Source organism: Artemia franciscana, chromosome 9 (assembly GCF_032884065.1).
Source record: "Artemia franciscana chromosome 9, ASM3288406v1, whole genome shotgun sequence".
Classification (NCBI taxonomy): Eukaryota; Metazoa; Arthropoda; class Branchiopoda; order Anostraca; family Artemiidae; genus Artemia; species Artemia franciscana.
The window spans coordinates 1,666,987-1,681,095 of NC_088871.1; the positions used below are offsets into that span (position 1 = coordinate 1,666,987).

At 35.6% G+C, this 14,109-nt stretch overlaps 1 protein-coding gene and 1 long non-coding RNA gene across 2 annotated transcripts in view; one reads left to right on the plus strand and one right to left on the minus strand.

The window, feature by feature from the left end:
- LOC136030868 (ER membrane protein complex subunit 3-like) overlaps window positions 1–2,210 on the minus strand; it is a 67,431-nt gene extending 65,221 nt beyond the window's left edge. The window contains exon 1 of the mRNA XM_065709930.1: window positions 2,026–2,210. Coding sequence (XP_065566002.1) covers window positions 2,026–2,174 — 149 coding nt within the window. The 5' untranslated portion in view covers window positions 2,175–2,210. The remainder of the gene's footprint in view (window positions 1–2,025) is intronic.
- LOC136030869 (uncharacterized) lies at window positions 1,242–6,535 on the plus strand. The gene is made up of 2 exons (XR_010618368.1): window positions 1,242–1,903; window positions 5,600–6,535. It is a non-coding gene; the product is annotated as an uncharacterized LOC136030869 (long non-coding RNA).
- Window positions 6,536–14,109: the final 7,574 nt, after the last annotated feature.

The window sequence follows — 14,109 nt, forward strand, 5'->3', positions numbered from 1 at the left end:
TTGGGGGGGGGAAATCTTGGAAAACGGTTAAAGCGGAGAGATCAGGATAAAACTTGGTGGAAAGAATATGCACAAGTTATAGATACGAGATTGACATAATTGGTACGGATACATTCTCTTTGGGGGAGCTGGGGATTATTAATTTGGAAAAATTAGAAAAATTGAGGTATTTTTAACTGGATCTTAGTGAAATTTGATATTTAGAAGGAACTCATGTCCTAGAGCTCTTATTTCAAATCCTGACCAAATCTGTTGATATTAGGGGGAGACCGGAATTCTTGGAAAACGCTTATAAATGTCGTAGATACGTGACTGACGTGACCGGACTGGATCCACTCTCTTTGGGGGAGTTAGGTGGTGGGGTTCAGTGCTTTGGCGAGTTTGGTGCTTCTGGACATGCTAGGACGATGAAAATTGGTAGGCGCGTCAGGGAACAGTACAAATTGATTTGATTTCCTTGATTCCCCGATTCGGCCATATGGAGGCTGAAGGGAGGGGAAAAATTAGAAAAATTGAGGTATTTTTAACGTACGAGTAGGTGATAGGATCTTAATGAATTTTGATATTTAGGACCTCGTGACTCAGAGCTCTTATTTTAAATCCCAACCGGCATTAAGCCTCTGATTTTCCTTTTAAAACAATCTATTGATTCTTAGACTTTTGCTAGAGCTCATGCCATATGAGCTCTTGGCTCTTCCGACCTTGTCACAAGTGCCATATGAGCTCTTAGCTCTTGTTTTCATGTGTATCCCAAAATGACCAGTAAATTCAAGAAAAAATTTCAAGAGAATTCAAGAGATCCAATGAATTAAAATCGAATAGTTGCTGACGTCAAACCATGGCTAATCAAACAGTTCATGGTAACGAACTGTAGTAAGGAGTGACCCGGGTCAATAGTAGCCGAAACTAAAAAACTGAATTTTTATAACAATAGTTACATCAAAAGAATTGCATTTTAATGCTGATTTTAAATACATAAGTTTTATCAAGTTTAGACTTACCCATCAAAAGTTACGAGTTTGAGAAAATTTATAAAAATTTTGTTTATCCAAGCAGCCTATTATGCGCCCCCCCGCCCCAAAAAAAATTTCCTGAATCCACTATTTTTTCTCTAAAAATCCAATTTAAAATAACATATTTCTCAAATTTATCCAAAAATAATTAACCTTTTAAAAATTAATATGTATTGAGACAAAGAGCTGATGCATTGAGCAGTTTGAACGGTTTGTTACTAAATAATGTATTAAATATAACCGGTTGTATTAAAATAAAGGCCAAACTCCTTACCACTTTAGACCATTTCCACTACCTAGGCCTATGTATGACGCATAATTGTCAAGATTCCCTTTTAATTGCAGGTATTTCTTTGTTCGCAAGTTTATCAAAGCACCTATTATGTGCCCCATCCCCCCAAAGAAAATCCTGGATCCACTATTTTCGCTCTGAAAATCCAATTTGAAATAACAAATTTCAAAACATTAAAATGTCTAATAACGAGACAAAGGGCCTGAGTCATAGATCTCAGCAAAGAATGTCTAAACGGGTTTTTTGGAAGTGACCGAGAAATAGCAAGGCTCTGACTTAGATACTGTATTATTGCGTAATATCTTTGTCAATAGGAGAAACTATATGACGAGTATTAGCTGAACTGATAGCTTTTGCTAAATTCAAAAATATGTAGCGCTGTATAAGCAAAACTATTCAAATTAATGACCTACTTGTTCAAAAAACAGAGACAATTCTAACAGTAGAAAAATCAAATTTCTAGGTGGTATAATAAAGTAGTTATAGTAGATTGAATGTCAAAAAGTGTGAAGAGTGAACAAAGTGACCGAGTACCGGTCGTCTTACCCTATTCAAAAAGAGCATAAAACAGGCATCAAGTGGTATATTCACTTCATTGGTAAGTCAATTATATGTCTTACCAGCTTTTATAAACCGTTAACTGTGAGAAAATTGATAGAAATATGGAATAGCCCATGGTTTTGACAAAAAAGCATATATTTTAGAAGGCAAAAAACTTACCTATCTTGAATTTGTTGGAGATCTATCTTTTTAGGTGAAGATATTAACAATGAAACATAATGTCTGATAACACCAACAAGGAAAGTAATTAGAACAATTGGTAAAAACACCCATATTCTAATACTTGTATCAAGTTGAATATCTTCCATCCTTTTTCTGTCTATCTTTTTTCTATATGGCCAGAACGACCTTATTAGTATTGGTATTAGGATACAAAATTTCGTTAGATGGCAAAAACCGTTGTCAGGGCTTTTTTTAATTTTGAGTAGCGAAATATAAAACTAATAAAGTGTTGTATAATAAGTGATGTATTTGCAAGTAAAATAACAGCATGAGGGCATACCTAGCCCCGCCCCTCAGAAGATACTAATGAACTATTTTTAATGGGGCTCTTTGCTTGCCTCTTAGTAACTTGTGGTTTTTCCCCTCTGCTACTTTACTTTTCTAATGTCCTTCTTGTGGTTTATCTTTTGCTGTTACACTTTTCCAATGTCCCCTCTTGTGGTTTATGTTGTGTTACTTCACTCCCAGCAAAGCTGTAGCTGCAAACCATTTCCTTCAGAAACACAACTGCTACCTTTATTACTGTTTAAGGTGTATTGCAACTTTGTCCTGATATTCTTATGGACACTAAGATATCTTTAAGACTCCTCTCCTGCTAGGATCTAACTCCACCTGTTAGGATCAGTGTCTTTCAGGGCTTGGTGAGCAGCCTGTCCCAAGCCAGGAAAGGATCTGCACCACCGCTCAAAGTAGGACCTGACGGACTAAAGGAGGTTAAAGAGTTTAAGTACCTTGGTAGTGTCATTAAATGTGATGGTAGCATTGATTGGGAAATTACCACACGCATTGCATACGCAGGAAGCGCCTTCACAAAAAATAACTGTCATTAAAATACACTTTAAAGTGTATAGATTTACCCTTCCCGCGAATCTTACGCGGCCTGATATGATAGGCCCCAGTACTCGCCCAGTTCTTGTCTAAGGATCAGGCTAGAAAGGTATTTGCTGCCAAGAGAAAATTAGCCAAATCTGGTATATTTGTGTCAGAAAGTTCAACCAAGAAGCAACGGTAAATACCGCAACTGGCTTGTGATAGGTTAAGTAACCACAGCGTATGGTTAGATCACAGCCGTATTTTCGCTTGATCTCGAACTGACACTCAGTGACGCAGACTATGGAGTCGTTACGACATCTAATCTGAATGCTGTTTTTTGTTTGTTATATTAGTTAAAAAAATGTTATTTAGACTTTAGATTGTTTCGTAATCATATTTCCTTGATAGAAAGTAAAAGAATTTATTTATGGATGTTTTTGCGATTACTACAGTTAGAAAATAATCGTTTTTCGTTAGATATATTGTCGAATGATATTGGTAGCCGGTCAGAATTTCCAAAACTCAGCTGCAATAACTCTGGATTATGTTCATAGATGGCACTAATAATAAATCTGTTTTGTTAACTTCACTTCAGAAGGTTAGATTTTGTTGTTTTTCTCCCTCTTTCTTTTTTTTTGAGCACTGAGGACGACTTGGTGGAGGTCCTCGTCGAAATATTTGCTTGATTTTCGTCTTCATATTTTGCTACTGGCTGACAAAATCCTCGTTTTTTCACCTGTTTGATTTTTTTTCATTTATGATTTCCTTTCTTGGTTTCATACGGCCTGTTTTTTTTTTTACCTGTTTTTTGTCTTTTTTGTCGTTTAACCAAGTGCTCGCATTTACACTATTGTTAAAATTTGCTAACTTGGAGGGATTGAAAGGTCTTCATGTTTTAGTCACCTCCTTTTCCTTCGTATAACCTATGCTCTCAAGTTCTGGAAAGAAATTGATGTAGAGTAAGTTGTTGAGTGTGAGTCTGATGACAATGATGATGAACTGGAAAAAGGCTCAAGTAGAAAGCCAGAGATTAATGCAGACGAAGATGATCTACCCGATATCATAGATGAGGATATTACTAATACCGCTTCCGATATGGATTAAATAAAACAACAAGTTTCTTTAAATGAAAGTAAGGAGCGACATTAAAACTTAAAACGAACAGAAATTACACTGTATATGTAAGGGGCTTTTCCTCCTCAATGCCCTACTCAACGTTAAAGTTTGACTCTTTCTCTTAACTCTACTTTTTTAAAACAGTAAAGAACAGTAAGAATCTTAACGAAAATCACACCATCGCATTCAGCTTATCAGAGAACCCCACTGTAGAAGTTTCAAGCTCCTATCTATAAAAATGTGGATATTGGTATTTTGAGAAAAGCGAATCTCGCATTGGAAAGGCTGGAGATTTTTACTTTACTAAGTCAATTATGTGTAAATGTTTGCAAGAAATTTTTAACCACGTTCTATAGAATTAATATACCACTGGATGATTCTAGCCAAGTGACTTTATACGGTAATCCAGTTCAATAAGTTGAGCATCTCCGATACCTTTGTTTTTGTCTTGATTGCCATCTGGCACGGAAATATCACAGTAACGCAAAGTTATAGAAAATTGCCCATGGGGTTGGGCAATGGGTTGCCCATGGTTCTCCATCAAAGAATACTTCTAACTATATATTATTTGTTGGTTTATCCATACATCTCCTACGACTGCCTCTTATAGATCAGTAACTTCTTATACAACTATAGAAGAGTGCAAGTTCTACAAAGTAAAGCTGTTAGAACAATCAGCAGGTATGTCCAGGATGTACATGACACCAGTTCTTGTGTTAGATCCCTGAAGCTTCTTAGTGTAGGTCTGATAAGAGATTTCCAAGCTGTAGTGTTTGTGTTTCAGTGCATGAATGGTTTAACCCCTGGTGTTTTTAAGACCTTTTACCAAATTAATAGAGACCTGCATAATTATGAAACTAGGTAAAGTGATAATATAGTTGTTGATTTGCGTTGTGGTACGAGGTCTTCATTTTCAATGAAACACCCGTGTCCATCTGTACGTAATGAGCTAGCATTGAGCATTAGGGTGGTGAAACACGTACTTCAGTTTTGGGGGGAAATATGTTGAATTTTATTATGGCTGGGTAGGGTGGGTAGGGGAAGAAGAGGAGCTGGAGAGGTAAGGATGGTCTGGGAAGGTAAGGGTGGACAGGGACTAAGGTGGAGCTAGGAGGGTAGGATGGGGTAGGCGGGAGTCGAGTATTGAAGAATTATGGAGACTGGATTTGTTATCATTATTTTTCTTTTATATTTTTTTTTATCTATTATTATTTTTAAATAAGTTATTTATTTATCTGTTTTTCAAATATATAGGCAGGATTTTATCCATTTTTGGTTTATTTAAAATGGTTTAACTTAATAGTCGAGGTTTATGTAAATAGTTGAGTTAATATGTAAGTAGTTATGCCCACTTTCGCGCGACCGCAAACCCTCATAGGTTTTCTCCAGTGCGAAAGAGTTGTTTGATTTATTTGTTTGTGAATTTGGAATATTAAACTTATAAATAATAAACTTATGAGCTTATGTTGGATGAAAAAAGTGCATGTGATGAGTGGGCTGAAACTACAACTGACTCTGGAGGCAGCACTAGAGACATAGATTTTTTTTTTTTAGCTAGTTCTTGTAATTACTATTTTTTCAGCTAGGAAGAAGCTTTAATGTGACAGCAAGACATCCTCTGGAGATTGAGAACCTGTAGCTCAATATCAACTTTAAAACTGGTCCAAAACAGAGCCAGAGGCTTGGACTACTGTTACCTTAGATCTTAACAACAAAACAAGTAAGATTTGGCGGTTAGCAAGGAAGTCGAAAGGGCTTTATAGTACGTCAGTAGAAAAGGTGACTCTAGTGATTTATCAGTGTTTGTATTCAACGAATTTTAGACACCATGGATACATCAGTAGCTTCAACCTGGTAAAGAGCAAATCACGGCCCAGAGTAACCGAAAAAAATGGTGTTTTTAGAAAAACCATTCTATGCAAAAAATTATTTGATGCTGATTCAGCAGTATTAATTGTTACCTCCATTAAACTTCAATGTTAATCTTGGCACAAAAACAAATTTCCCTTATTTTCGAAAAAAGCCCGAAACCTCCCGAAAATGACATTGGATCGAAATAAAAGTACACCATTGAAATCTCTATGGTTGAAACTTTAACCGGAGGTATTCAGTCCCCATCTCAATAAACCAAATAAATTCGTATTTTAACATGGATAGTGCAAGCAATCCAATGTGCAAGAACAACTGATGAAACACTCGAAACAAAAATGCTTCTAAGTGCCAAGTTCAAAGTTTGAACCTCAGTTTGTTTTCCATGTTATTCAAAGTATTCGAAAGAAAAGTTTGTTCCTTTTATTTCATACTCTGTTGTCAACATCTTGAGGTGGTAAGGACAAAACCAGCAACTGATGGAACACTCGAATCAGGAATGTTTCTAAGTGACAAGTTCAAAGTTTTAACTTCAGTTTCCTATTTTATTCAAAGTACTTTTATATTTGAAAAAAAGCTTGTTCCTTTTATTTTATACTCTGTTGTTTAACATCTTGAGGAGATAAGAATAAAATCGTGATATACCCAGGTCACTGTATATAAATTTAGGCAGTATAATGACAACTCAATAATATTTGGTTACTACAGTCTTGGCGCGTAAAAAGCTCCACCCATTTCCTCGCTCATCAACGATTCAGTGTATATCTCAGTAGTGAACGATGCTGAGAATTGTATTATTCGTAATTGAGAAAGCAGAAAGAAATTGGATGAGCCGGCGAAGTGGTTCGATACTTTTCACCTCACAGGTATGACCTAACTGAGTGGTCTATACAGGTTTTCTAAGGGGGAGGGGGTGGATTAAATTTTAGCAAATATGGATATTTCTAGTGCTAACTTCTAATCAACACTGCAACAGGGAAATAGTCGGAATTTCATAAATGGTGAGAGAGTGATAATAGTGGCGGCAAAATTTGAAATTTGCCACAAAATATTATACCACAAAGGGGCAACCTAATAGTTTTAGCAGAGATTATCTATTAGGTTTAACAATAGTCTGTGGTTCTAGATAGTAATATTGCGCAAAGGAGTGTCAAACTTTTTTCTTATTGGCAAGGAAAAACGTGCCCCTGAAATTTTCCTCTTGTAGGCTTTTTGTTTTGGCCATAAAAACGTCCTTCGAAATTTAATGTAGGATCTTTATTTTTCATCTAATAATTGGTGGAATAGCCCTATCAAGCAAATACCGAACATCTGTTAAGAACTGTTTTTCATGAAATTCTTAGTGCGTTTTCAGAAAATTGAAGGACATTTTATTTCATTTTATTGTTGTTATAAATATTCTGCCACGAACTTGAAAATTACGTAAAACTTCTCATCAGAAAACACTTTTTTTATGACTCATTAAGTCAACCCTCACGATTCCTTTCATTCTCTCCAGTTTCGGGTTACGTGCAAATTTGGTATAAAACTTGGAATGTTTCAGAGCTGTGTTACGATTATATAAAATACTTTAATCATTCTGGTTACCAAGTTTATTGTCAGTTGCTAATCAATTTTTTTTTCTGTATACGGCATGTTTGGAGCCAGAGGGAGGGGTATCGCCGCTCAATAGATCTGCCAATGGCTTTGCTCGCATAATTTACTGTAGCTTAATTTCTAAGCTTTAATATGACGTAGCAAAAGACTTTAAAAGATGCAAAAAAAAAAAGATTTTAGTCATGGATATCTCTAGGATTTTATTATTGGAGAAAGGGACAGGATAGAGTTATCTTTTTTTTATTTGATTCTTTGCATTCAGTTCTCGCTTTAGCTGTCTTGTCATAATTATCTTCACTTCATAACAAACTTGTCCTCGCTTAGGCTTTGAACGGTAGCTAACAGAATTTTATGTTTTAGCAGTTTCAATATTTGATAATCTCTTTTTCTGAACAAAAAGGCAAATTAAAAAAAAATTATTGTTTGATTATCTCCTTAATGAGCTCATCAGTACTACAAACAATAAAATTAAACCAATATCAGTAAACATATGTGAAAAAAGGAAGTGACTATTTAATTTATCTGCACACCCACAACGTAATTTCCCTTTGAGAAAAAATTGATAAAACTGAAATATCAATACGGAACGCCAAATTTCCTAATCAAGTGTCATCATGTTATGGCATTTTTCAAATAAGACTTATTTTTAACTTGATTATCGTTATAAATTCATTCTTTGATTTCTTTCAATTCTTAAACCAACATTATCTTTACGTTTTGCATTATTACAGCCACACCAATTATTCTCCTTTCCTTTTTATCTCTTCAGCGTATTGCACTCTTCCTTATCCCCTAGACGCCCGATACGTCTCATATATTTTCATGGCTCCGATTACCGATGACAAACGCGTGCCTACCCATGAAAACACCTTATGGATAAGCGGTCCTTATGGACCGCTTACGGATCTACTTGTTTATTAAATAAAAAAAAAAAAAATTTAGCTGAAAGTAAGGAGCGACATTAAAACTTAAAACGAACAGAAATTACTCCGTATATGAAATGGGTTGTCCCCTCCGCAATCCCTCGCTCTTTACGCTAAAGCTTTTAATCGTTTTAAAAAGTAGAATTGTGGCAAAGAGTCAAACTTTAGCGCAAAGAGCGAGGGACTACGGAGGGGAAAACCCATTTCATATACGGAGTAATTTCTGTTCGTTTTAAGTTTTAATGTCGCTCCTTACTTTCAGCTAAAAAAATTAGTTTTTTTTATTTAATTTCTGAACGTTTTTGAATTAATGCAAGTTTGGCTTTGGCTCTCCGCACATAAATTATCAAAATGAAATTTGTATATTAATTCTTTTTTGGCTCAATGGCTTTCTCTTAGTTTTGATCAGACGATTTTGAGAAATAAGGGGTGGAGAAGGAGGCCTAGTTGCCCTCCAATTTTTCGGTTACTTAAAAAGGCAACTAGAACTTTTAATTTTTAACGGACGTTTTTATTAGTAAAAAATATACGTAACTTAAGAATTCACTTACGTAACAAACTTTCATAATCTTATATTTTTATTATGTATACGAGGGGGTTTGTACCCTCGTTAATATCTCGCTCTTTACACTAAATCGTAAGTTTTGTCCCAATTCTTTAAGACTGACCACTGAATCAGAAAGGCCGTAGAATAAATAGTTGAAATTACTAAAAATACTTTAGCATAAAGAGCGAGGTATTTATCTCCTCCTAAATACATCGCTCTTTATGCTGAAGTATTTTTAGAACCCCTCATATGCGTAATGATCTCTGTTCGTTTTATGTTTCAATGCTACTCCTTCCTTTCATTTGAAAAAACGTTTTCATGTTTATTTTTCATTGTTTTCTTATAATAATGCTGGAAAATCCTACGCCCTTTTCATTGAATTTTTCTTCCCCCATGACCGATTCCTCCAAGGAAAGATCCTCCAACTTAGCCCCTTCCCCTCAGCCCCACCCCCAAACAAAATAAAATCCCCTGAAAACGTCTGTACACTTCCCAATAACCATTACTATATGTAAACACTGGTCAAAGTTTGTAACTTGCAGCCCCTCCCCCAGGGATTGTGGGGAGTAAGTCATCCCCAAAGACATAGTTCTTATGGTTTTCGACTATGCTGAACAAAATGGCTATCTCAAAATTTTGATCCGTTCTTTTAGGGAAAAAATGAGCGTGGGAGGGAGCCTAGATGCCCTCCAATTTTTTTGGTCACTTAAAAAGGGCACTAGAACTTTTCATTTCCGTTAGAATGAGTCCTCTTGCGACATTCTAGGACCACTTGGTCGATACGATGACCCCTGGGGAAAAAAAAACAAATAAACACGCACCCGTGATTTGTCTTCTGGCAAAAAATACAAAATTCCACATTTTTTTAGATAGGAGCTTGAAACTTCTACAGTAGGGTTCTCTGATACGCTGAATTTGATGGTGTCATTTTCGTTAAGATTCTACGACTTTTAGGGGGTGTTTCCCCCTATTTTCTTAAATAATGCAAATTTTCTCAGGCTCGTAACTTTTGATGGGTAAGACTAAACTTACTGAAACTTATATATTTAAAATCAACATTAAAATGCGATTCTTTTGATGTAGCTATTGATATCAAAATTCATTTTTTAGAGTTTTGGTTACTATTGAGCCGGGTCGCTCCTTACTACAGTTCGTTACCAGGAACTGTTTGATATGTTCTCCGGAGTAGGTGTATCTCTGTCCGGCTTTGGATAATGGTTGATATAGGGAATGAATATACTGTCTAAATTTATCTACAATGGCCAAGTCCTCTAATAAGTTTTAGAATCGCTTGTGCAGTTGGGGTCGTATTGTATGCACATGTAGTTGATTAAAAATAAGATGCACTAGTGGATTTCAAACGGTTTCTCTATGCAAGCTTGGGAATTACAGCATATAACTCGCCCAGTATAGATGACTTGGTGCAATATCTTAAAAAGAGAAAGATAAACGAAAAAAAAGCTGTTCTTTTTATAAAAACAGTTGTTTTCTGTTTTTCCGAAAAAAAACACAGAAATTAAAAATAGCTCGCCTGTTTTTGACGGACCTGTTTCTGTTTTTTTTTTGTTCGTTTTTCTGGAAAACAAAAACACTACCGATGCTTATATCCTAAATGCAAAGGGTATTAAAGTAGAACTTTTAGATAATATTTAAAAGGAAGCCAAGCAAAATTAAAACAGATTATATCCAGGAAAGTTGTCAAAAGGACAGAGCAGCAGTAACTAAGGAGCAGCTTTGGGTATGAAGTTGAGACTTTAAACACATGTTGAAGGGAATGCTAGAAAGGGTACTGAACGCCAACTAGCCTCTTCCCCTTTTAGATGCCCCCCTTCCCTTAATACGGATAGAAATTCTAAAAACCTATTTTATTCAAAATAGTTTGAACAATATGTTTCCAAGGATGTCATGCTCCATGCGTCCCTAAGGCAAGGAATGCAAATGATGCCATTTTTCAACATGCAGGATTTATCGTTGAGAAACAGCAGAATGTTGGGCCCTGGTTGTGTCCGAAAAGGCTACGAAAATTGAGTTGAAACTTTTGGGAATGTCGATATGGACGTATATTGAGCTAAATCAGGATGCTATCTTCATACAAGCTATCAAAAAGGCGCATCTACAATATCTTAGGAACGGGTAAGGCTATTAACTTGAAGAATTTCTGAGGGGTATAGTGAACAGAATCAAAACACACTCTGTAAAATCTAAACACAAAATTTCCGCCTATTTTTGGAAATTTTGAGAGGTATTTTGAACAGAATCAAAACACCATTTGTATAATGGTTGTCAGGAGGGGTGGGGCAATATCAATCAGCAATATCTCAGGGAGGGATTTGTGTATTGAGCTGAAACTTTAAGGACACGTTCAAAAGTAATCAGAGGGTAGTAATCCCTTCCCCTACTTACCCTATTTAGATTACCCCTTCCTAACACTGATTTCAATAATGAAAACGAATCTGTGTTCAGAATACCCAAAAGGTCTCCTGAATATGCGTCCAGGAATACCAAGCCCTTGACCGCCTTCTGGGTAAGGGTTGTAAACTAATCAATTTGCTCATTGCTAATCTACAGGATTTATCATTGCAAAAATGGAAGTGTTTGACTATAGGTGTGTCCAAAAAAGCTAAGAGTGTCAAGGTAAAACTTCAAAGAATGGTAAGGGGGATGATGAACTGTATAAAACCACACTATTTGTATTCAAGCTAGGAATCTGCAATATCTTAGAAACGTCTAAGGGTATTAACTTGAAACTTTCAGGGCCACTACTACTAATATTACTAGAGGCTGCAAATGCGACAACTTTCGACTGTTTGCTACTGCTACTTTATCTACACGTTACTGCTTCCATGAAATATTGAAAAAAACCAAAACACTATGTGCATACTGAATGTAAAAAGGACGCATCATCAATATTTCATGAATGGCTGTAAGTATTAAATTAAAACTTTCAAGGAATGCTAAAGGGGGAGGCTAACAAAATCAAGACACAATATGCATCGAAGTTGTCTATACCCCGATACAATATTGTAATATCTCAAGTCTGTAATATCTCAGGAATAGTGAAGGTTATTAAGTTGAAACTTTCAGACATTGTTGAGGGGGATAACGTAATCAATGCATCAGGTTTTCAAAAAGGCGTATCTTCACGATCAGGAATGGCTCATGGTATTTAGTTGAAACTCTCGGGAAATGTTGAGGGGGGTGTCGAAACATATCAAGACACTAATAAATTAGAATTTAACATTTTAATTCTTAAGCCAAAGAAGTGAGAACTGGAGAAATATTCAATATTAACTAACAACAAGCTTAGGCAATCGATAACGAACAGAAATTAATTTATAAAAACTTTCCAAAAAGGAAGTTTTTCAAAGGAAAGTACAGAGTCATATCAAACAGTTCGTGGTAACGAACTGTAGTAAGGAGCGACCCGGCTCAATAGTAACCAAAACTAAAAAAAAATGGAATTTTTATACCAATAGCTACATCAAAAGAATTGCATTTTAATGCTAATTTTAAATATATAAGTTTCATCAAGTTTAGTCTTACCCATAAAAAGTTACGAGACTGAGAAAATTTGCCTTATTTTAGAAAATAGGGGGAAACAACCCCTAAAAGTTATAGACACAATCAAATTCAGCGTATCAGAGTACCATATTGTAAAAGTTTCAAGCTCCTATCTACAAAAATGTGGAATTTTGTATTTTTTGGCCAGAAGGCAGATCACGGATGCGAGTTTATTTGTTTGTTTTTTTCCCAGGGGTGATCGTATAGACCCAGTGGTCCTAGAATCTTGCGAGAGGGCTCAGTCTAACGGAAATGAAAAGTTCTAGTGCCCTTTTTAAGTGACAGTAAAAATTGGAGGGCACCTAGGCCCCATCCCACGCTAATTATTTTCCCAAAGTCACCCGACCGAAATTCTGCGTAGTCGAAAAACCTTATAACTATGTCTTTGGAGACAACTTACTGCCCCACAGTCCCCGTGGGAGGGGCTACAAGTTACAAACTTTGACTAGTGCTTACATATAGTAATGGTTTGGAAGTGTACAGACATTTTCAGGGATTTTTAGGTTGGGGGAGGGGTTGAGAAGAGGGGGATATGTTGGGGGAACTTTCCTTGGAGGAATTTGTCATGGGTGAAGAAAAGTTTCATGAAGGGAGCGCGGGATTTTCTAGCATTATTAAAAAAAACAATGAAAAAATAAATATGAAAAATTTTTTTTCAACTGAGAGTAAGGAGAAGCATTAAAACTTAAAACGAACAGAATTTATTACGCATATGATGGGCTCTCCACCTCCTAATACCCCGCTCTTTACGCTAAAGTATTTTTAGTAATGTCAACTATTTATTCTACGGCTTTTGTGATTCAGGGGTCATTCTTAAGAAATTGGGACAAAATTTAAGCTTTAGTGTAAAGCGCGAGGCGCTGACGAGGGGGTGAACCCCCTCATATACGTAATAAAAACATGAGCATAAAGAAGTTCGTTACGTAAGCTAATTTGTAAGTTACGTATATCTTTTACTAATAAAAACATTCGTAAAAAATTAAAAGTTCTAGTTGCCTTTTTAAGTAACCAAAAAATCGTAGGGCAACTAGGCCTCCTCCCCCGCTCCTTTTTTTCTCAAAATCATTCGATCAAAAAAAAAAAAAAAAAAAAAAAAAAAAAAAAAAAAAAAAAAAAAAAAAAAAAAAAAAAAAAAAAGCAAATTTCGTTTTCATTATTCATCTGTGGAGAGCCAAAATCAAAACATGCATTGATTCAAAAACGTTCAGAAATTAAATAAAAAAAAACAAATTTTTTTAACGGAAAGTAAGGAGCGGCATTAAAACTTAAAACGAACACAAATTACTTCGTATACGAAAGGGGCTGCTTCCTCATCAACGCCTCGCTCTTTACGCTAAAGTTTTTTACTGTTTAAAAAGTAGAGTTAAGAGAAAGAGTCAAACTTTAGCGTAAAGAGCGGGGTGTTGATGAGGAAGCAGCCCCTTTCATATACGAAGTAATTTGTGTTCGTTTTAAGTTTTAATGCCGCGCCTTACTTTCCGTTAAAAAAAACTTGTTTTTTTTTTTGTTTAATCAAGCTTAAGACCAGCAGAAATAAAGTCTTATAATTCAACTAATTCAAACTCAAAATAATCAAAAGTTAAAATATGGTCATGT